Below are 22,972 nucleotides of genomic sequence, written 5' to 3' on the forward strand. Positions count from 1 at the left end.
AGGGCTGTGCGCCAGTCTCTATTCGAAAAGCAATTTCCACCGTAGTTCTGAAAAATGACATGAAAAAAAAAACTACCAGTGTGGGCTCTGAAATTAGAAACCGAGGTGATTTATTTTACCACCTTGCCTGGCGCTCCAATGAAGTGAACCTGTGAGGAACCTAAAACAAGAATATTATATGAAGGCTATTTCTGTAACTCTCTCTGAGGGTCTAAAAGGTCTAAAAAAGAGATCAGACCAAATTATCAGGGTTCAATACTGTGCCAAACAAGCTATTGTGCGTCTTCAGACGCATGAAGAATAAGCATGCTTAGTTTAAAATATCATGAGATTTTAAGTGATAAAAACAGGAAACCACAGGCAGCAGAAAAAAGAAGGCAGGCTGGTGTTCATGATGTGCTAATAATATTATGTTGTCTGTATAGTGCTAACTGCAAAGCATATCACAATACCTTTTGAACATAAAAGTCATTTGGACTGGTACAGTAGTATACCTCTGACGTCAAGACACAGCATGAACAACACTAGGCCATGACTACAACTTTGAAGCTTTTCAGTAACAAGACAAGTTATTTAAGTCCTCTTTGTTTGTCTGGTGACTACAAGAACCTTCATCATCCACAGTGTGGCATGGTACACCCGCAATAATTTAAATCGTAAATATACTTTTTATTAAGCTCTGTAAGTGAAAAAGCAATTTAGTTAAAGGGGCATGTCAGATCTTGCTCTCTGTCAGTTACTGCTGTCCCCTGTCAAGATGAATTGGGATATTTTACTGGAAAGAGCCTTGTGCTGAACTGTACTGTAGGAGCCGTTCTTGACCCAGTGCCATGTCCTGAGAAAGCCTCGACTGCACAGAATAAGATGGGCCCAGCTGCCTCCGAGTTGGCCTATTCCAGTTCAGGCCAGTGTGCCGCAGGAAGACTGGCTGAGTGGTGGCAGGAAGGGGCAGGGCCAAGTGCGGGGAGCCCTGTCTGCTGTGTCATCAGGGAGATCAGACCCCACACCCTGCCTGACAAGGAGGTCCTGCTGTTCACCGTGTGCGGAGAAGCAGAAGGCTTCACTGTGCTTGTGCACTCCACCCTCTCCTCAGACCTAGCGATTCTGAACTGATATACAACACCTGCAATACACCTGTAGAGAAAATAGGGATAAACAGCAGACAAAAGGGGCACAGTCTACATCTCCCTAGGACTATCACTTTAACCATTTTAGTTCATTTACTTTTTAAAGGCCGAGAAAAGTAACATTCAAGTACCTGGAATGATTCCTCAGCTAGAGACACTGGTTTACAATTTTGAGTGATCGAAATGTAAATGATATTTTCTAGTAATGTTACCGCTAATTGCTGGAGCAGTCGCACACAATGCTCCCCAATACTTATGATCCCTAAAGATCAGAGTATATTTGTAGGGCTATGTAGTGTAGGTAGCTGAGGTTGAAAATTGCATTTCCTGGCCTTAAATAGGCTTGAAGCAGTTCTTGTGCATCCACATTAGATCAACAAGGACAGAGGATTATTTTTTTCATTATATCTCATTTCTTATTCTTTAATGTCTGAGCACTAGAAACAGATGAGATGCTTGGCATATGTAGTCTTTTTAGCAGTGTCAGTTAAGTTAATCTGTAGAAGTCGGTACTGCTAAACCACCTTAATTTAACATGTTCAGGCTCTGAAGAATAAGGGCGTAAACCTTAACCTTTTACGTCTAACTGTCCTGAGTTTTTCATGTCTCGCGTGCAGGCAAGAGAACCAAAGGCCATCATGAAGATTGAAACTCTGAATGCGACGTTTCAGCCCTCAAAAATAGGAAACCCTAATGGCCTGCAGATCACCTACCTGAAGGACAACAGCACTAGGAATATATTTGTTTACCATGAAGATGGAAAGGTAAGATGAGCACCGTGAACGTGCCTGTATGATTGTTTTAAATGAAACCAGAGCAGGGTCTCGGAAGAGCCCCACTCCAGTGAGTCTTATAGGTCACAGATTTAAATTGGTTACACCTGTTAGCTATTGCTGAAACCACTGGCCCTTGGGGGCTGAAGAATCCTAAATGATGTTCGAATGACTGCATTTAACAAATCACCTGTTCGATTGATCACAATGGAATTTTTCTAGATCTTTAGAAATCGAAAATGTAATGGTGAACTACTATCTCTGTAGGACTGGGGCTCTCCAGGACCAGACCTGAAGGTTCCTGGTCTAGAGGTTCTTCAGAGGCTTCTGATGTCCAGACCTCAAGGGCAGAAATCCACCAGGTTCTGTGGGTCTCCATAAACTATCGGCAACTATACACCTGTTTGCCGGAGGGTTAAATTGGTCCAGTTAACCTTTATTTGAGATAATCTGACCCTCTTCCTGATTCATAGTCCCGGCTGGGTTGTTACCATTAGGAACTGCGTATAGGGAGATGTCACAAAGGGACAGGAACAGTAGTAGGACCCAGATTGAAGTGAAAACCTTATCCCGTTCACTATCTGTTAGTTGATAACTTTGTGGAGAGTTTCCATTAGGCATAAGCAAGACGCCTCTGACTAATATAGAGAGCCATGGTCACATACCAGGACTACGGTTTATGATTGTTGGTACGTTAAACTCTGATTTCTAAATCAGGGGGTAGAAATCAATTTGTGCCAGGAGTTAGTGTGGATTGATTTGGGGTCACAGCACATGTAGCTCTCCAGATTGTAATGTCCAATGAGTCTAAGTAGCATTTACAGCAGAAGTCCGAATATGTCATTTAAGTACATAAACTGAGCTTTCGGTATATTTTGACCCCACCCCGTTTCATCTCCTCTCTCCACAAAAATAAATGCAAACTGTAGAAGTCTATTTTTTTTCTCACAGTGTGATTTGTGGTTTCTGTGTATAGTTCTGAGCGTTTTGCAATTTTGCAAGAGCCTGGGCAAGACCCACCATCCTCCCTGCACTGCAGGGAACGGCCAGCAGGTGGCGTAGTCTGTACATAGTGATCGTGCAACTGCCGCTTTTTATGCACCTAAACAAGACAGGACTGCAGTGTGCTTCTCAACAGTTTAATACTGCATTGCCTTCAAATTATTAAGAAAGCATGCTTTCTTTCTGTTTTAATATTTTAAATGAATTATATTTGCACATTTGCTGTCCTCTATTTTATGGTTCCCAAGATCACTCATTAGGCTCTGCACAGTCTAGCTCCACATGATCTAGAGGATGATTTGGATGGGTTCTTTGATGAGCGTCGTCCAGCTCTTAACCAGAGATCTGCTGATCATTCTGCAGAAGACCAGGCTCCACACAATGGGAGACAGCGCCTTCTCCACTGCAGTCTAATTTAGATTTGCTTGTCTTCTTTTTATAAATACGATTAAATATCGAATTTAATTTTACTTGTCCTTTTTGTGTGCTTTTCTTTTCCTGCATTAATTGTAGCATGTACTGGTTATTTTGCAGCTCTTTCAATTAGTAAAATACTGGATAGAAAATGGATTCTAAAATAATCCCGCTCCCTGAATATATTATACTCCAAAGTATGTAAAACCTTTTTTTAAAAGCACAGAATTAGTTAGAAGGATCGGTTTGGGCGATCTTTTATTCTCAGAAATTGTTTATAAGACTTAATCAAATCTACCCCCAACCCATCATTTACTAGATCCGAATGGATTCAATTAAATCTGCCTTTAAATCTTGGATAGAGTCTGATTACTCTTCTTTGAACTTCCTCTGAGGCGGTTATTTTCTATGTGATTACTATGACTGCATACAGTGCTTACTTTAACTACAGTAGATTGAACTTGTTGCTCTCCATTGACTTGTGTTCTATGTTTTTACTGTGTATTCAGGATGCTGGTATTAATGACTTCAGTGCAGAAGTCTTTCTTCCTACAATGTGATTCCTGGTTTCTATGAATAGAATTTTTTTTTTTGTGATTTGAATGTAGAGTGTACTGTATGCTGGCCTGGGTGCAATCCATAATCCTCCCTGCACAGCAGGAAATGTCCAGCAGGTGGCGTAGCCTGCACAGTGTGATCTTGCAAATACAGTTTTTATGCACCTGTGCAGGACAGGACTGCAGTGTGGCACAGCCTGTATAGAGCAAGCCTCCAAGCTGAGGTTTTCATCCACTTAAAGGGGATGAGACTGCAGAGTGTTCCTCAGTGGTTAAGTAATGCGTTCACAGCAAGTTCTTAAGATTTAATGTCCTTGTTAATGCACCGGAACACTGGATCAGTGTTTTGAAGGAGATTTATATAATGGAAAAGATCACATTTTCTCTAAGGTTACAAGCTGAAAGGTTTTGCAAATGCTGGCAAGCCTGGATTGGGTTTGTGGCCCCATCGAGACCTGCTTTTGTTCTGTGAAAGAGGATGAAACTGTGTTTTGTCCAGACTGTTGGTTATTTGTTGTGTTTTTGCTGATCATATCTCTAGTTGTAAATAGTTCATTATATAAAAAATAATATAAGCAAAAAAGTAAAGACGAAAGTTGTGAATTATTTTACTTTGTATATGTTGTATTTGTAAATCATTTCATGGTTAAATAAAAAGTTTTAAAAAAAGAATTAAAGATGAGTTTTAGAAAGGCCAGGTGTGTAGAATCTAGCCAGGTCAATGGGGTCATATCCCAAGTGCCATAAAATATAAGAGCATAGAAAAGGTTACCAACAAGAGCCCATTTTTCCCAGCCTGACCATCTGGTAGTTGGTAGATAATTCATCCAATGATCTTCATCCAGCTGCTCCTAGAGAGAAGCCAGGGTATCACCTTCGACCACATGGCTTGGTAGCTTGTTCCTCACTCCCTCAACCCCTTTGTGTAAAGACATGTCTCCTGTTCTTGCTTTTAAATGCACTTTCACACACATTCCATTTTTTTCCCTCTGAATTGTATTTCAGTTCGTTCTGAGAATTTTGAATACTTCTATCAGGTCTCCTTGTAGTGCTCTCTGTTCCAGTCTTAAATGATTCAGGTCCTTCAGCCTGACAGTGTAGGATAGGAGCTTTAATTTCAGCTCTATGGAGATGATCAATTGTGAATGGTGTTCTATTTAAAATCTGGCCCATCATCAAAAAACACTTTTATAAAAGACTGGTATACAGTAGGTTAGGAATATTAATAACATGCAGAGCAGTTCTGAAGCTAAAGCTCGTGTGTGTCAGGGCTGTATGCTACCTCCTGATCACGATCACAGAAACAATGCAGCAAACATTTGGGCAAGACATTCTTGCAGTGTAGGAATGTGAGTCTTTTTGATGAAAACAAATTCAGAAGTGCCAAAAGAGGAAAAATATGTTGAAATTCCACATTGTATTGACTTAACAAGATTCTTTTGTGAATCTGTGACAAGTAATGGAAATCAGGGTGTGCATTTTGCGCTCGGAAAGGAACTATGGAATATAAAAAAAAACAGTTCGGGCAGAGGAACTCATGTGAATAGGAAGTAATTAAGCTTTAATATTTTTAACCATTTTTAAACCCAAGTTCCCATCCTTTGAGGCAGGATCCCAGTTTTGATCCTGCAGGGCAGGTGTTTGTGGGTTTTCCAGGTCTGTTCCAAGTAGAAACCGTTTAGAGAACTGTTGCTGCAAACAAACCAAAAAATGAGCTGATTGAGCCCAGCTGCACTGGAAACTTGCAGAGACACCAGCCCTCCAAGACCAGGATTAGGGACCCCCACCGTTCAAAGCTTAACTTCCTGATCAGCAGCACAGCTCCAGTCTCTCTACCCCTGAACCGTGTGGGGACGAGGTAGTGGTTTCACATGCACAGCAAAACTGATGAGCAGGTTTGTAACCTCCACCTCGTGGTTCATTCAATGTGTTTAATTAAAAATGAGTGTCGCTGTTATTAGTTCATCTGGTGGTTTGATGACACGTGTGTAAAGGGTAAGAGAACCAGTATGTACTGCATGCGCTTTAATATTGTTGGAGGAATACAGTGTATGTACTGTATGTTTTCTGCCCTAACCTCTGGTAGACACCTGGTGCCATGACAGCAAATGTAATGGGCATTCTTTAGAAGTCTGATCAGGAGACCAAAAAACGCAGGACTTTCAAAAGTTCAACAGCAGAGTAAATCCAAAAGTGATCCAGCACTAAAGCTTTCACCAGAGACAATTACTAACTCTACGAAAAAGGCGCCTTCAGGCTGTAGCAAGGAATGTTTTTCACAAGGGCAACTGAAGATGGAGAATCGTTATACCATACTGTTGATGTCTGTGTCTTGGCGTCATGCTCAGAGTAATTCAAAAATATATATTTTCACACCGGTGTATCCAATACAGAGTCTTGGGGGAGCTGGAGTCTGTCTCATCAACCTATGGGCAGAAGGCAGGTTACACCCTGGAGGGGATGCTAGTCCATTGCAGGGCACAGACACTCACACCAGGGCCAGTTTTCCCAGAAGCTAATTAACCTACCATTGTGTCTTCAGAATGTGGAAGGAATCCATTGCAAACATGGGCAGAACATGCAAACTCCACACAGACAGCACCCCAGAGATATAACCCGGGGCCCCAGCGCCGCGCCGCAGTACTGCTCAACTGTAAACGCTAAAATAAGAAATGTTATATATAAGAGTAGGTTTGTCGTACTGTACTTCTGCTTTCTACCAGGGGAAGCAGAGAAAGATCATGACACTTAACAGAGGTTACAAAGGAGGGGAAGTCATTCAGCCTTTTTTTTTTATTTGCACGTTTGGTTTCCTGCAGCAGCTAGAATCAGATCACAGGCCCGGTGAACTGGCTCCCACAACAGTTTATCAGATGTGGCCCCGAAATGTGGTCCACAAGAGCACAAATCATACAGTCTTGCTGATGTGAAATCTAGCTTGTATTTAGCATGGTCATTGTACTTGTTGCTATTTTCTTTTTCTTCATAATGTTGTCGGATCTTTAAAAATGTAGGTTCAGAAGAATATCCAATAGCAACACCTACAGAAGTGAGGAAATGGCATACCTTCCTGCTCCGGTGGTATTCGGCTTCAGCAGTAGAGGGCGCTACTGGCCTTTATTGATTTAGGAGATAGTGCTGGAGTCAGTGAAGCATGATGGATTTGCTTGTGTTTTGCTCAAAAGGATTCTCACGTAGCACACAAACCTCTGAAAGTTTGTAGAGTAAGAGTATGACATTTTAGTTTCGACTTGTATCTAAAGAACAGAACGCTGAGGTCGTTTTTGAAAGCATTTTACAGCAATGCAATTGGTTTAGATATGCATGCGTGGTCTGTCTCACTCTTACTAGATTTGCATCTTTATTATTTTATTTTCAGGGGCTGGCAAGCAAGGTGGGAGTAAACAGCAATGAAATTAACTTTTTTTGCCTTTGTCATTGCTCACAGTTTCCTGGTTTCCAGAAATTGTAGCAATCCCCTGACTCACAGATGTATTTTGTCCTTCCTAGGAAATTACTGACTGGTTTAATGCCATCAGAGCTGCAAGATTCCACTACTTACAGGTGGCTTTTCCGGGAGCTAACGACGCAGATGTGAGTATATGTGCCAGATGTCTGAGTTTTGTTGTTCCTGTTTCAGATTTTTTTAATTGAACTGAAATTAGAACTAAAGATAAACGTTTTGCTATAACTGAGCAAAGGCAGCTGTTCAGCGGCATGTTTTTCTTTAATACCTGTTATTTGGATGGATCGAGTCATCTGCTTCTGCTCACGTTTGCCATCTAGCGTTGCTCTTGTGTAGATACACGCAAGGATGATTCGGGAAGTTCTACAGCCAACAGCACTGTTTTGTTCTGAATGCTCAATGTACGACTGCTCTACGCTTTATCTTTATCTAGACCACAGTGAAATGCAAAGTTAAAAGAAAGTATTCAGTACAGATTTTACCAGTAGAAAAGACTAGTCTGATTCAAATAATACAGCATCTTAGTTGTTTTACCCTATGTATAAAGTGATGTCATATAATCATCTCCGTTTTCATTAACCCTTATTAGTAAAAGGAAACAGACAGGATTTTTTGTGAATGAGGAGGGGTTTCTAATTGATTAGTGATCTCTCAGCCTCATCAGGCTTCATCGCTGAAGGGTGGCAGAGAATCTGCATCCAAACAACAGGCTTGTTGCCATTAGGGCTGATCACATTTTTCTTTCAGGGTTTTGAATGTCTGTGCTCCTGTCACACCGTACTTGTAAACTGGAATATCCATCCATTAGCAGACGTAGTATCCTGGTGAGGATTGCAGCCTGTCCTGTAAACACAGTGAATAAGGTGTCACTGCTCCCTGGAAGGACACACAGACAATAGCATTTTTGGAGTGTGACAGGAAACCAGCACACATTGAGAAATCCCTTTGCAAACATGGGATAAACATGCAAGCTCAACACACAAAGCATCTGGGAGACTACAGCACTCACTGCCACATTATTGTGCTGCGCCAATTTTGATTGTACTGTATATTTTTCTTCCTAGTTGGTGCCAAAACTTACCCGGAACTATCTGAAAGAGGGCTACATGGAGAAAACTGGTCCAAAGGTTTGTTCCAATTAAAAACCATTCTCAGATTAACACCAATACATTTTTTGGGATGATGCAGGAATATTTTTTAACCCTAATATCTCAGTATTGTGAAAAAGCGGAGTACAATTGAGTACCCGAATTGCACATGAAGAAATTTATTTTTTGTATTATTCCCGATGATTGCGTTCTAATAACTGACTGCAGTTTCTCACCCACTCACCCACCCAGTCACTCGGCGCAAGGGCTAGCCCGAAAGCAACTGAAAGTAAAATCTGAAAGCAAATGGCTGGGTAATTGTGCGTTTCCTTCCAGCACACAGAAGGCTTTAAGAGAAGATGGTTCACCATGGATGACAGAAGACTAATGTATTTCAAAGACCCGCTGGTGAGTCACCTGGTAAAAAAGTTATATATACCAATTATATATTTAATAAGAATGGAGTATGAGAATACAAGTTTAAAAAAACAACATCTTTTATTTCCACTTTTATCAGGACTATCCATTACATCAAGATACATTCAATTGTGTTTTTCATTGTTATGTCTACTGATGAACAGTCTATTTAAGTCTTTCAACCCTAGCTGGGGGCCACTACAATAAACTTTATAATTGATCGCTCCTCGATACATACTGTAATCGTGTTTCCGCTGTAGAAGCCTGTCTAGACATCTTCTACATAATCATTGGCATACGCACTCTTTTTTTCATTTCTAAGAATGCTAGCGTTTCAGAACGACTGCGAAAACGACATCCCCTTTCCAGAACATCACTGTGTCTCTGACACGGTCATTTAAAACGATGTACTTTCAGAGAATGAGGCGCTCGTTCATTTCCACAGGGCACGGAGACTAAAAGCTAGAAAATATCCTGCCAAGCAGAACATATTTCATAGCACTTCCGGGTCAAAGTCCCAGTTGTCTGACCCACTCCAGAGACAGGTGCAGGCAAACGTGCCTGATCTTTGATTTTCAGTAGAAATAGAGACCGGGAAAACAGGGTCTCATCTAATCTGCCTTTGGGAGTTGCAAGCAGGAGGAACCAGAAACATTAACGTAGAGATAACTAGTCTGTGGTGGCCAAGAGTTTATAATTCTGCTCTGGTAACCCATATCCTGTCCCTTCCAGGATGCCTATGCCCGTGGAGAAGTATTTATTGGAAGCAAGGAAAACAATTACACAGTGCTGTCTGGTCTCCCAACGTCTACCCAGGGATATCACTGGCAGTATGGCATCACTATAGTCACTCCAGAGAGAAAATTTCTCTTCACATGTGAGACTGAACAGGACCAGCAGGAGTGGATAGCTGCTTTTGAGAAAGTCCTCCACAGGCCAATGTTGCCACAGGAGTACGCAGGTATGATTCCTCCATTCCGGAGCCGACTGATGCTCATGCCTGCTTGTACAGACACCAGCTGTTTTTCGCTTTCGTTTTTGCGGGTATAGTCTGGTATTTCTCATTTTGCAGACATAATTCCCCCTTTGCAGATTTTGTCTGTTGAATCTGACATCCATTACTGTGAACTCTGTTATACCCAGGGTTTACTGATCTTCGCCACCCTGTTCTTCTTTTTCCAGTGGAGGCTCATTTCAAACACAAACCGTAAGGGGGACTCATCCAGTCAAGACCAGAAGACTGGCGACAGGCCAGCCGGAAAAGACACAGCGGTTTGCTCATCCTTCATGGCAAATAAAGACGTTTGCGGTGAATTGTCTTTTCCAAAAATGACTTGACTTGAATCTGTCTGACACCTAAAGCAAAAGAGAATTCGTTGGAGAAAAAAGGGGATGGTATCAACAAACTGAGCATCGGGAACAGGGATAAGATGCCCTGCTAGTTTGTGCCTCTGTGATGTGCTGTACCTCCATCATTGTTGTGGTGAACTGTAGCCTTTAATGAATGTTGTCTAATAATATTGATGTGACTTGAAAAGTGATTGTAACAAGTAATTCAATATAATTACATATGCCTAAAAGCATAGAAATGTTTATAGTGGTAACACTGGGGCGCGTTATCCTGCAGGTCGAGGTTTTGACCAGTGCTGTCAACTTTAGATACAAAAATTTCTTTTGCTCAGCCATTTAAATGGTGGGATATTCTTTTATTGGTCTTAATGAGCAAACCCCCACTGCACAGCAGTTGGCTTTATAACTGACTTGGAATACCTTTTCTACAGCTCTGACATGTGCAACTTCTCTACCACCTACTGTATTTTAGTTTAAACAGCAAATGTCATTTGCATAAACAGTCTCTATAGCTTCTTTAAAATTATGGATCTTCAGATGAATCACTGTGAAAGCTGTTTATTTCCCACCATTTCCAAAGCGTTGCTTTCTACATAATCATTAGAAGTCATAAGGTATTTCACAGAGGAGCATAATGGAAATGTTTCTGCTAATGTCTTTCTTTCTTCTCCAGATGTCAATGTAAAGTAGAAAGTTTTGTATCCCAGAATTGAAAGGCAGGAACCCATTTAAAGAGAGTGGACTGAGATGTCATAACCTTGAAATTATAACCTATTGTCATAAGCTGTGAAACAAATTAATCCTGTTGTTCCTTGAAAACTGTTTGCCAATTTTGTTATTTATTGAAATATGTTAAGGTTTTTAGGTTTGCTTTAAAAAGATGAAAAATCCAGCATCTGTATTTATACATATGAAGGATGTGTAAGTATGAATGAAATATATGATTATATGATTTTGCTTTTCAGTTGAAAGGGAGCAAATTAAATCTCTAAGTAGAATTTAAGGATGTTTTTAAAATATTGAGAATGTTGCAACAGCTTGTGGATGAAATTCACCAGGTTTCCACAGTTAGCAGTCCATTTTTGTAACACTTCAGGAAACACTTTGGGTGAGCTGTCCGTGGTGGACAGCTGTCCTCACATAAGATGCATCTAATTGCACAAGATGATGCAAGTATACAAACACTGAGATCATCTGAAGATGGTAGGACTGAAATCTTGATGAAGTGAGTTGTGATTTTCAGTATTTTTCAAGCCACTTTGGATGCAAAAAAAATAAATTTTCTCTCATTTCAAGAATATCTTTTTAAATATAAAGTAAAATGGAAAACTTTATAGTTTATAGTCTTTACACAGCCATATATAGACTAATGCCGAAGAACTGGAAAGCAACATACAGTATATACAAACAGGCGGGTGAGGATAGTTTAATCATGCAGTTGAATGAAACACTTTAGTACAATATTACAAATTAATTTGTCTGCCTTGGATAATCTGTTCCCCATGTTTAGTCATCTTGGGAATGAGAGTTTATATTTGATTCTAGTGTTGATTCAATTTGTTGCAGGTTGCACAGGCAAAGCTTGTAAGTGTGGCCTTCTGGTGATTGGAAACTACTATTGATTTGGTAGCCATTAACAAAACAAACAAGCACTTCAGGTACTTCAGAAACAGCCTGGGTAAACTTAAGCATACATAAGGCCTGTTTTTTTAATTTCTAAACAAACCATCAGCTACAGTATTCTATACGTTTTATTTACTCAGCTGAAGTACACACAGTTCAGCTCCTAGGTTGGCATTTTTCTTTCCACTTGATCCTGGCTTTGCCTTCCAGTGGGCAAATTGGGACTAGAATCATGTTTCTCTCTAACAAAATTCAACCAACCTAACATCTTATTTGTCTGTTTCTCTGATCAAATCAAATCTATAAAAGGAGCTTTCACAAGCACAGTTGCTACTGACTCAGCAGTAAATCACTGTTTTCAAACTCAAGCTGAAACGGTCATGTGCCACATCCAATTCCTGTCACTGGACCTGCATACAGGCATTCCAGCCAGACATGCTCCAAGAGGGACATGCTTGCTCATAAGTGTGCCATTTAATTCCTGATTTGATTCTATTTCAGAAAAATGTTATCCAGTAACCTACTAAAATAATACAGTGAGAGTTCTCAAACCAAATTGATTTTGCATCTGCGGACTGAAAATATGAAACAAAACCAACACATTTGCAGAATGCAAATGCTGTCTTCTAAAAAAATCTTAGATGTTTCAATTGACTTTAAAAGAACACTGCAGGCGATATTTTGTCAGTGCGTGTGTTTTATAGACGGGCAGCAAGAACTGATTGCGATAACTGACTTTTCTGGGGGTTTTTTAAACTGATTGGGATCACGAATCTCAGAAGCTGCTATGTGAAAGGTTATGACATTTGTAGTTCTCACGGGACACACCCCTCACTCTGCAATCAGCTTTGTAGAAATTCTCCTCAGCAAGTTCTCGTTGTTACGATAGTTATCAGTTCCTTGTACCTTTTATGAATGTTCATACTGAAGGCCGTGTTGCCAAAAAGACACAAAATTGTCCTCGTTATTTCAGAAAATGAGTAATAAAAATGGCAAAAACTAATGAGAACATGCTTTTTGTTTTCAATAATACAACTGAACTCAACCAGATCTTTTGGACAGATTTGTAACTGCTTCAATGCTTGACCTTGTTTAATGCTTTTCTGTCATTCTTAGAACATTACTGCCTTTTACAGTAATCATACTGTTAATGTATCAGATTATTACAGACTGGCGGCATGCTGGTGCAGTAGTTAACACTGCTAGGGACCCTGTGTCCAGTTCCTGGGGTGCTACAGTATCTGCGTGGACTTCATACAGTATGTTCTCCCCATTTTTGTGTGGGTTTCCTCTGGGTGTTTCCTCCCGCAGTCCAAAGACATGCTGGTACTGTAGGTTCATTGGCTTCTGGGAAAATCTGTGTGTGCCCTGTGATAGACTGGCATCCCGTCCAGGGTGTAACTCGCCTTGTTGAGACCAACAGCCTGTCTACTTTCAAGCAATGGCTGCATGAGATCATCGAATCAAACTGATACCAGTAACCAAAAGGGCTGCATGGATCAAAAACTGTCTTCTCAATTGAACCTTATAATGTTCTTGTAACTTCTTGAATCAGCACATCAGCAGCATGATGTACGAAGGTAGTAAATTGAGTGATGATGTTTGATAAAAGGTTACACGTGAAAAATCTGACTTCTAGATGCAGCGTTAAGATAAATCAAGTTATAAAACAGTAAGTGCAAAGAATTTTAGACTCAGCTCTACATATTGCTAAATTCTTTCATTCACATTCCTGTGGCTCTCGAATGCTAACAGGGATTAAATGCGCTGTGGTAACTCAGATGACCATGGGAAAAAGGATATTGAATTTGTAACTCATAAGGGGTTTTTGTATACATGCTTGCTCGATTTTTTTCCACGTTTTCGGGTGGAGCCAAGAAAAAAAGCTGCCTGCACCGTCAGTCTGTAGCCACGCCCACTCGAATGACAGCTCTCGCAGGCCACGCCCCGCGCACCTGTGCGCCAGGTTCTGCTGGAGAGAGCGGAGCTGAGTGAGTTTGTTCCGCGTCTTTTATGATTATTTTTTATTTTTCCTTTGTTTGAATGTAGATAAAATTTAACTCGTGTAACTATGTAGGCTAAACCTCACAGACAAAAGGTTTAAAACACGTATTTCCGTTGGGAGCTAAATAAAATTTTAATGTAAGTCTTTGTTCACAAAATTAAGCGTGTGCGTTTATCCAAACGCCGAAAGAAGCCTGTCTAGAATTGTAAGGGTTTTTCATTAATTTCCAGAGTTTGTTATGTGATTATGCTCTTATATTCGTGGTAAAAATTTCGCTTGCAACTAATATTTTTAGTTTCATAGTTCTTTAAATGATAAATTCTGCTTTTTTTGTATTCAGTTTAGTGTCTTCGGGAAGGGAATGATTCGCACTAAATAATGGGGGTATAAACGTAACTAAAAACATTTTATTCATGTCTTCACGCGTCTTCTTGAAATACATTTACCCTGGTAAAAACGCGGTTTGTTTCTAAGAAACTTTGGTTTAAATTATCTTAAACTTGATCGTCTAAATACTTGTGTTCTTGTGTTTCCAGTTTAGTGTCTTCGGACATGAAATGCTTGGCTCAGCGGCTGGACTTATCGATGTAAGTATAAACCTTTTTATAAATTTGAAGTGCACCTTGTGATAAGAAGACTCAAACAGGCAACACTAGATTTCTCTAGGGCAGAAGTGGTTTTGACCCGACAATACTCTAGGTCTGCTGTTTATAGAAATCATTTTCTGCTAAAGCTTCGAAAGCGATCACTTTAGCTTTTCGATGCGCATAATACAGATTCAGTTTTGGCTTCACAAAATTCCGTCACAACAATTAAAGCAACGGATCCTATAAAGATATGGTTAACATTAATATTTAATTCAAGTTGATTCAGACAAAGAATATGCTAATTGATAACACTGTAGCTATGTTGTCTTCTCCATATTCTCACTTTAAATTTAACATTTTCTGTTGCGCCAGACTAATCGCTTTATTCCAGCTGTAAATCTTTTTAAACTGTTTAATCTTCTGAACGTGTCAGTCAAAAGAGGAGCTCTAGGATAATTTAGCTGGGATAATTCCGATACGCTGTAAGAGAAAGCACAGCTAATACTGATTTCTGTTTTTTTTTTTGCAGAAAATGTAACGAAGTTCCAGTCTTCATTCCGGTCACTGCCTCGACAGATGCCTTGGAGAAACAGTAACGTGCTGTGTGTTTCTGTGTCTTTCCATGTAGTTGCATTCAAATGTTTTTGTACTTTGTAGACTTGTAAAAGCATAGGCATTAATGTAGCCGTGCTTTGACACTTTGTAATTGAAATGCATGTTGATTTTCACTTCTAAGCTTGTGCATCCGACGTATTGTAATGTTTTGTTTTGTATGCCATTTTCGCTCAATAAATGGTTGATTGAACCTTGATTTTGTTCTTTGATTTCTTGTGCAGAGTTCTGTACCCCTTGGCCCTGAAAAAACCCGGTGTTGGTGAGTTTTTTGGCGGAGACATTTTGCTAACAGTTTGTGGCCGCAAGGGGACCCCCTATCGCTTTTTGACTTAAAAAGGTCAAAGGCTACCCCCTTTTTAAGCGTGTCCAGATTTTCCCGCCAAAAAACTTAGTATCTGGGGTTTTTCTCGGGGTGTGGTAGCAATCAAGCCGAGCCTCGCCCACCCCCCCTCATTGGAGAGGGGTAGGCGGGGGCTGGCTGATTGACCGCAGCTCTAGCCAGGCCCACTCGCTCCCGGCAGGAGAGGATGGCAGGTTGGTGGTGGCTTTGGTCCCTGCAGGGAGGCAGGTCTTCTGGGGTGTGGACTTAGAAAGCTGTCAGTTGCAAGCTGTGACTGATAGGCTGAGTCCGCCCTGGGTGCCTCCTCTCTCTCGGGCCGAGGCCATCTCCAGCCTGCCTTCCCCTCCTGCTGGGAGTGAGGGGGCTTGGCTAGAGCTAGCCTCCATTCTCCTCCCCCCAGGGCTAGACCCACGCTCCCTCCTAGGGACCCTTTCCCCCCCCAGACTATCTAAAAAGGCGGGCGTCCTCGCACTTTTCCAGGTCAGTGCGATGGGGTGTCGCCTTGCGGTGCGTGGCGCACGCCGCAAGACAACACTTCACACCTTCGAAAATACAGGACAATGCAGACAATGAAACGAGAGTTTTTATTGCAGAATTCACAGCAAATACAATAGCAGCAGTCAACAGAAAACATGCAGGTCAAGAATAAAATACAGCACTGAATCGGGACATTACAGATCAAGCAACTGGTAACAAAAATCAAATGTCACAAAAAGCACACATTGTCGAGAATAAATTGCTGGAGATCGTCGGAGCGCAGAGAATCAGGAGCCGCAGCACATACAATAGCAGCAGTCAACAGGAAACATGAAGGCTAACAATAACATAAATCGGTATACAAAGGGTACACTACAGATCAAGCCACCGATATCAAAATACAATTCAAGGAAAAGCACACACTGTCGAGAAGAACCTGCCAACGCTCGTCGAGTTGCTGGAGTGGAGCTGGAAAGGAGATCGTCGGAGCGCAGAGAACCAGGAGCCGCAGAACTGAAGGCAAAAGAAAAAGGAGCAAGTTAACAGGATAGCGGACTTGCAGAATCGATTCACTTGACGTTCTGAAGTCTATTAACTGTTTAAATAAAATGCCGAAATAAAAAATATAAGAACACTCAACCAATAAACCATCGAGAATCACCAATACATCTCAGTCCTACTACTCCAATATTTAGAAAATACATTCAGCCACACACCTACAGCGTGTATATAATTCGAATAAACTCTGCTTTAAAACCATCGATAAAATGTGTTGGTATTATACATCTTTACCCAATGAATTCTAAAGATGAATAAAAGTGGCATAAAAAAGAACCAGCGCCTTAGAGTTTACTCCACAAAAGCACCATGAAACGAAAAGAAATTATCAAGTTGGTATAAAACTGTTCTTTTGTTAAAATGCTGGGAAATACGTGTTGTTTTATCGAGTGTTAGCGGAAGGTGGGAATATAACTTACCTTGGAAAAAACACTTTTATAAGAGGTCCTTTCTTGAAATCCTTTTTAATCACCTGGAGAAATAAAGAAAAACGAATCAGTCAATTTAATCTTGACAACATTTTATCATTTCTGAGCGGTAAGCGTTATTATAGCCCGAATCCGAAAAGGAGAGATTACACAGCTACTGACTTTAGGAAGTAAATGTTTGCAGATAAAATAGTCTTTTTTCGTTAGAAGAAACAGACCTTATCTTATAAAAACATACTTACATGAAAGGTAGTATAAGAACGCTGAATGCAGACTTTTAAAACTTCGAGAGCACGCTCAAACAGACAGGACACTCATTTCGGCGTCCTAAAACACAAAGTAAACAAAAACAAATTGAATTAACAAAAGTTGCAACAACAATACATTTTGTCTAGCTTTCCTCAAAGTGAAATTTTATTTTTTGCATTTAAAATAAGAAAAGTATTATTAAAACGCAAACGCACCTCACGCCGCAGAACCTCATCCCGCCGCCATCTTGCCGGGCGCACCTGTGAAATCAAGAGTTTTTATTTCACAATGCACAGCAAATACAATAGCAGCAGTCTACAGGAAACACTCAGGTTAAGAATAAGGCAAATCGGTATACAAAGGGTTCACTACAGATCAAGCCACCGATATCAAAATAAAGTTCAAGGAAAAGCACACATTGTCGAGAAGAACCTGCCAAAGCACGACGAGTTGCTGGAGTGGATTGGAAAGGAGATCGTCGGAGCGCAGAGGATCAGGAGCCGCAGAACTGAAGGCAAAAGAAAAAGGATCAAGTTAACAAGATATCGGATTTGGAGAATCGATTCACTTGAAGTTCTGAAGTCTATTAACTTTTTTATTAAACTGCCCCAATAAAGAAATATACAAACATGCTAAAATGGTCTAACAAGCCACTAGGTAACTTTTAGTGTGGATCTCAGATACAACCCAGTCCCACTACTCCATTAAAAAAAAATACGTTCAGCCTTACAGAAGATCCATTTTTTAAATTCAACTTCTAAATTTAAATCAAGCACCACTCATAGCGTTTATCATATTCGATTTAACTCCACGCATTGAAAACCATCGTGCAAATAAGTTGGTATTATCCATCTTTACCCAATGAATTCAACAGATGAATAAAATAACCATAAACAAGAACCAGCGCCTTAGAGTTTCAATTTCGATTAAACAAAAGCACAAGGAAAGGAGCAGAAGTTATATAGTTAGTATAAACCCGCTCTGGCGTTAAAACGTCGGGAAATACGTTTTGCCTCGTCGAGTTGCACAAATTCAAACAGTAGAGTGCAAAGGAGAAATATAACTTACCTTGGAAAAACACTTTCATAACTGGAGGTTCGTTCTTGACATGTTTTTCTCACCTGGAGAAATAAAAACATACGAATGATTAAATTAAACCTTTACAATTTTTTATTATTTCGGAGCGGAAACCGTTATTATAGCCCGAATCCGACAAGCGGAGATTTCACAGCTACTAACTTCAGAAAGCAAATGTTTGAAGGTTAACTACAGCCTTTTCTCGTTAAAAGAACCAGACCTTTTCTTATAAAAACATACTTACATGAAAGGTAGTATAAGAACGCTGAATGCAGACTTCTAAAACTTCGAGAGCACGCTCAAACAGACAGGACACTCATTTCAGCGTCCTAAAACACAAATTAAACAGGAACAAATGCAATTAACAAAAGTTGCAACAATATATTTTTGTCTAACTTTCCTCAAAGTGAAATTTGAGTTTTTGTATTTTAAATGAAGAAAATTAGAAATAAAACGCAAACGCACCTCACGCCGCAGAAACTCTCCCCGCTGCCATCTTGCCGGGCGCACCTGTGGAACAGGTGGACGGGGCGTGTCCGCTGAGGAAGGTCACTCTGGGGGCGGGCTCGGCTCCTGAATGACAGCTGTGCGCTCGGTTACAAGGGCTCAACACTGACGTTACTGAAGATAAATAGAAACTTGAACTCACCAAATCACAAATAAAGCATATAACGGCTGAGGGTTTCCAGAGAACCCAATTCAGTGACATTCCCTACAAAACTGTTCGCCGGACTCGTTTATCTGGCCAGCTGGTCGAATCAAGAGAAATGTGCTGGAGAGAGACCCCTGTCGCTCCTAGTTAGGACTGCACCTCTCTCTCACTGCTAGTGCCGCACCTGTCCTGCAGGTGTCACAGTGGTATAAGGGGCTGCTTTTTAGAATTGAATTCCGATCTATGCATTTATAAAGGTCTTAAACCCCCCATTTGCCCTGTTTTGGAAGGCCCCGAAAATGGAGCCCCCCAAAACGGCCGGCATGGTAGAGAACAGCCCCCTTTACAAACTCACCCCGACAGCATGAGAGCTTCACCCGGGGCTTAGATCTCAGACTGACGGGGAGGCTCGGGGCTCGACTACAACTCACACGACTCTCCGGGAGTCGATCTGCTCTCTGAACTTTAGAAGTGTCCGATGGTTCAGCCCGCGGAGCCACCAGGCCGGCCACGCAGAATACCGGCCATGTACATCTCTTATTCAGCCTAAAGCCAAGTCACAGCCCCGAGACGAGGCGGTTCGCCTGTTCACTCTCATTTCAAGCAATAAAGCTACTGAATAGCCTTTGTAAAGCGCTTTTCTTTTTTTTGCGACTGGACATGACTTGTTCATCTTTTCGAATGACAGTGAAAAATAAAGCAAAATGTGCAGTAGAGTTGGGGGAGCCTGTATGTCATGTATTTCGTGTGTCAGACGTGAAGTCTGAGAAGTTAAAATGTTGATGTTTCTTATTTTTTAAAACAAAATTCTACAGACAACTTTAAAAAATCTACACGAACGATTCCGTTAATCTAAATGTTTTATATCTTAGCTGGTGTCTGGGCAGAGAATCACTTCAGTTCCTTTATACCAGTACGTGTCACTGCGTGATATACTGTATTTCCGTGGGCGCTCGACACGATTCCACACAGAAGTTCAGTATTTAAGAAAGTTTTAAAAATCAGAAGCGACGCATGTGAATAGAATGTGAACTGGTGTAGCCTGGAAAACAGAACAGTGACGAGGATGGGATGACTGGTTTTGCAATCAATGGGGAAACACGTCGCTCCTTATGATTAGTATTAGAGAAGCTGTCATTTAATATACTGTAAATTACTGTAGTCAATACCAGCACCGCACAGGCGCCCGGGGACCAGAACACCCCCCGCAAACACACAACCTCGATGTCTCCCGCCGCGCGCGCCTCCCCCCCTCATTAGGAACCGCAGTCCTGCAGCTCGCGACCACTTGCGCGAGCCGGGTCCGGCCGGGCGGGGGGCGTTCCCGAACCTTCCAGAGCGAGCGCGAGACAGGGCACAGGCGCGGCAGCTCGAGGAGGCGCGAGAGGCGCGCGGGCAGTCGGAGGGCGCGGCGGCAGGGCGAGGAGCGCTTCCCGCCCGGCGCCGAGCGTCGAGCCCTGAGGGCTGCCTCGCCGCCGCCAAACCCGCCCGAAAAAGACCCGCTCGGCTCCCGGGAAGCCCTCATCGTCCTGAGCCGGGTTTTCTCTGGAAAGCAACGGAACAGGTAAAGAAATTTCCGAAGAAAACCACCTTTCCTCACGTTCGCGTTTGTGACAGTGAACGGAAAACATCCATCATCGGGTTATAGTCATTTTCCTTTCTAATTTTTTGTTTCACTACACATTAAAATCGATACAAAGAATCTTCCTGTACAATTAATTATTAAAAAATCGACATCTTTTTGATATATATTTTGCCATTTTGAAAACAGGTTTGAGGTGAAACGTTAAAGCGGCAATTTTGTTTTTCTTACCCACGACATTTCGTTCCCGATCAGTTTGCTTTGCCCCGTGACCGAGCGCCTCCCCGCCACACAGAACAGGACACTAAATCATATTCAGGCATAACTCAACATTTGAAATAATTGACGTCTGTGTTCCAGAGTAATTTTAAATATCGTATATTGCTCTATCCAGATGATTTTAAAAAAAGAAAAAGAAATTCGCACGTAAAAAGAAACGAAATTCGGGTCTAGAGGACACCAGTAGCAAGTAGTCTCATTATGTCAATATTTTAGACGAGCCCGGACCGTGTTCCCGGTGTATGAAGAGGGCTGTTTCTGAAGCGAGCGGGTTCGCTGCTGAAGCTCAAGTTCAGTCCTTTCTGGACAGAAAAGAGCAACGTTTCGGCCGCGGAGCCTCCTTCAGGTGCGACAAGTCGTGTCTTTTTGCTTTTCTGCTCGGCGCGGAATAAACCTTTGCAGCTCCGTTATCGGACAGTCGTGTTTTCTCTCGCCTGGTCCCGATGCCCCAGTATAGTGATCATCGGTTTCCCTACGGGATTAATAAAGTTTTATCTATCTGTCTAAGACTGGAAACAGGCGCCGTCTCTCGGATGAGACGTCAAACCGAGGTCCGGGCTCTCCGTGGTCATTACAAATCCCAGGGCGTTTCTCGAAAAGAGTAGGGGTGTAACCCCGGCGTCCTGCCCAAAAATGTCCTATGCCTCCTAATAATCCCCCTCTATGAGTTGGCTACATCACTTTGCTCTCCTCCCCCCCTCCGACGGCAGGCGGAGCGACGCGCCGGTTGCAGTATTTCTCGGTCGCCTTTAATGGCAACGTCAGCTCAAAGATTTGGTTCAAACCACCAACTGGAGACGGGCGTGCCGACAAGTTGATGCGGGATTAACGCTAGGATGAGAGATTTTCTCTCGCCTCCGCCGCGCCCCCTGCCGGCCCGGGCTAGATGTGCATCTGCTCCAGGTCCCTGCAGGTGGGAGTTTCGTAACTGTGGTTCTGCATCCTGCTCAGGTGACGCTCCGCGGGGGTCAGCATGGGATCAACCTGTGAGAGAGCGGAACAGATTGGAGGATCATGGCCACTCGCCATGGACTGTGTCCACCACGATCTCCACACCACCCACGTCCTCTCGCCTTCAACTCACACAGCAAAGCAGATCCGTGCAGCTGACGCGTGAGTAAAAAAGCTTACTGTATATCACAGTTTTATTATGACTCTGTGATATCAAGTCAACACCTTAACTTCTTCTTCAAAATCCTGGTAATCCTGGTAAAGTACCTCAATCTCACAGAGGGATATAACATCGAGGGGCAATCGTTGCAGTGTGTGCTTCTACATGATCTGGTATTAAAAACACCACAACCTGATGGTCTGAATAAAGAGTAGACTGATCTTGTTTTGTTACTTACTGGTTTAAGGGACAAAAAAGTGTCCAACCGTGTGTTTTTCACAACTCCTCCAACTCACCCATCTTCCAGCCACTCATCACAGGCAGCACAGCCCTGTACCAGAGCAGCAGTGCTGACTGGAGGAGAGGCGCGTCCCTCCTCCACAGCCCCCTACCGGTGGAGGAGTGCTGATTGGAGGAGAGGCGCGTCCCTCCTCCACAGCCCCCTACCGGTGGAGCAGTGCTGATTGGAGGAGAGGCACGTCCTTCCTCCACAGCCCCCTACCGGTGGAGCAGTGCTGATTGGAGGAGAGGCACGTCCCTCCCCACAGCCCCCTACCGGTGGAGCAGTGCTGATTGGAGGAGAGGCACGTCCCTCCTCCACAGCCCCCTACCGGTGGAGCAGTGCTGATTGGAGGAGAGGCACATCCCTCCTCCACAGCCCCCTACCGGTGGAGCAGTGCTGATTGGAGGAGAGGCGCTTTCCTCCTCCACAGCCCCCTACCGGTGGAGCAGTGCTGATTGGAGGAGAGGCGCGTCCCTCCTCCACAGCCCCCTACCGGTGGAGCAGTGCTGATTGGAGGAGAGGCACGTCCCTCCCCACAGCCCCCTACCGGTGGAGCAGTGCTGATTGGAGGAGAGGCACGTCCCTCCTCACAGCCCCCTACCGGTGGAGCAGTGCTGATTGGATGAGAGGGGCGTCCCTCCCCACAGCCCCCTACCGGTGGAGCAGTGCTGATTGGAGGAGAGGCGCTTTCCTCCTCCACAGCCCCCTACCGGTGGAGCAGTGCTGATTGGATGAGAGGGGCGTCCCTCCCCACAGCCCCCTACCGGTGGAGCAGATCTTGATCACAACCTGGAGCCCTCAGCACAGCACAGAGCCTTCAGGACATAGCAAGTGATCTCAGAGTCAACGCACAGCCCTCAGCACGGTGCTGGTGATCTCAGACACAGCACAAAGCCCTTAGGACAGTGGTGA

The 22,972-nt window shown here is 42.7% G+C and overlaps 1 protein-coding gene and 5 long non-coding RNA genes across 9 annotated transcripts in view; 4 read left to right on the plus strand and 2 right to left on the minus strand.

Annotated features, from left to right (window-relative positions):
• Nucleotides 1–11,197, plus strand: part of LOC148645231 (arf-GAP with dual PH domain-containing protein 1) — a 45,578-nt gene extending 34,381 nt beyond the window's left edge. The window contains exons 6-11 of the mRNA XM_088612456.1: nucleotides 1,745–1,891; nucleotides 7,384–7,467; nucleotides 8,404–8,466; nucleotides 8,764–8,835; nucleotides 9,577–9,805; nucleotides 10,027–11,197. Of these exons, the coding sequence (XP_088468582.1) occupies nucleotides 1,745–1,891; nucleotides 7,384–7,467; nucleotides 8,404–8,466; nucleotides 8,764–8,835; nucleotides 9,577–9,805; nucleotides 10,027–10,055 (624 nt within the window). The 3' untranslated portion in view covers nucleotides 10,056–11,197. The remainder of the gene's footprint in view (nucleotides 1–1,744; nucleotides 1,892–7,383; nucleotides 7,468–8,403; nucleotides 8,467–8,763; nucleotides 8,836–9,576; nucleotides 9,806–10,026) is intronic.
• LOC148645222 (uncharacterized) overlaps nucleotides 1–22,972 on the minus strand; it is a 229,465-nt gene that overhangs the window by 97,026 nt on the left and 109,467 nt on the right. The gene's annotated exons all lie outside the window — the stretch shown is intronic.
• Nucleotides 1–22,972, plus strand: part of LOC148645227 (uncharacterized) — a 197,263-nt gene that overhangs the window by 67,442 nt on the left and 106,849 nt on the right. The window lies entirely within an intron of this gene.
• On the plus strand, nucleotides 12,372–15,220 carry LOC148645232 (uncharacterized). The gene is made up of 2 exons (XR_015928326.1): nucleotides 12,372–14,409; nucleotides 14,939–15,220. It is a non-coding gene; the product is annotated as an uncharacterized LOC148645232 (long non-coding RNA).
• LOC148645233 (uncharacterized) overlaps nucleotides 15,930–22,972 on the minus strand; it is a 73,505-nt gene continuing 66,462 nt past the window's right edge. For 2 of the 4 annotated variants that reach the window (XR_015928317.1, XR_015928318.1), the window contains one exon: nucleotides 17,343–17,584. This is a non-coding gene — a long non-coding RNA (uncharacterized LOC148645233). The other 2 variants (XR_015928315.1, XR_015928316.1) reach the window with 2 other exon arrangements.
• LOC148645234 (uncharacterized) overlaps nucleotides 20,172–22,972 on the plus strand; it is a 65,363-nt gene continuing 62,562 nt past the window's right edge. Inside the window, exons 1-2 of the long non-coding RNA XR_015928321.1 lie at nucleotides 20,172–20,369; nucleotides 21,618–21,779. This is a non-coding gene — a long non-coding RNA (uncharacterized LOC148645234). The remainder of the gene's footprint in view (nucleotides 20,370–21,617; nucleotides 21,780–22,972) is intronic.

The sequence above is a fragment of the Lepisosteus platostomus genome, chromosome 19, assembly GCF_059453375.1.
Source record: "Lepisosteus platostomus isolate fLepPlt1 chromosome 19, fLepPlt1.hap1, whole genome shotgun sequence".
NCBI lineage: Eukaryota > Metazoa > Chordata > Actinopteri > Semionotiformes > Lepisosteidae > Lepisosteus > Lepisosteus platostomus.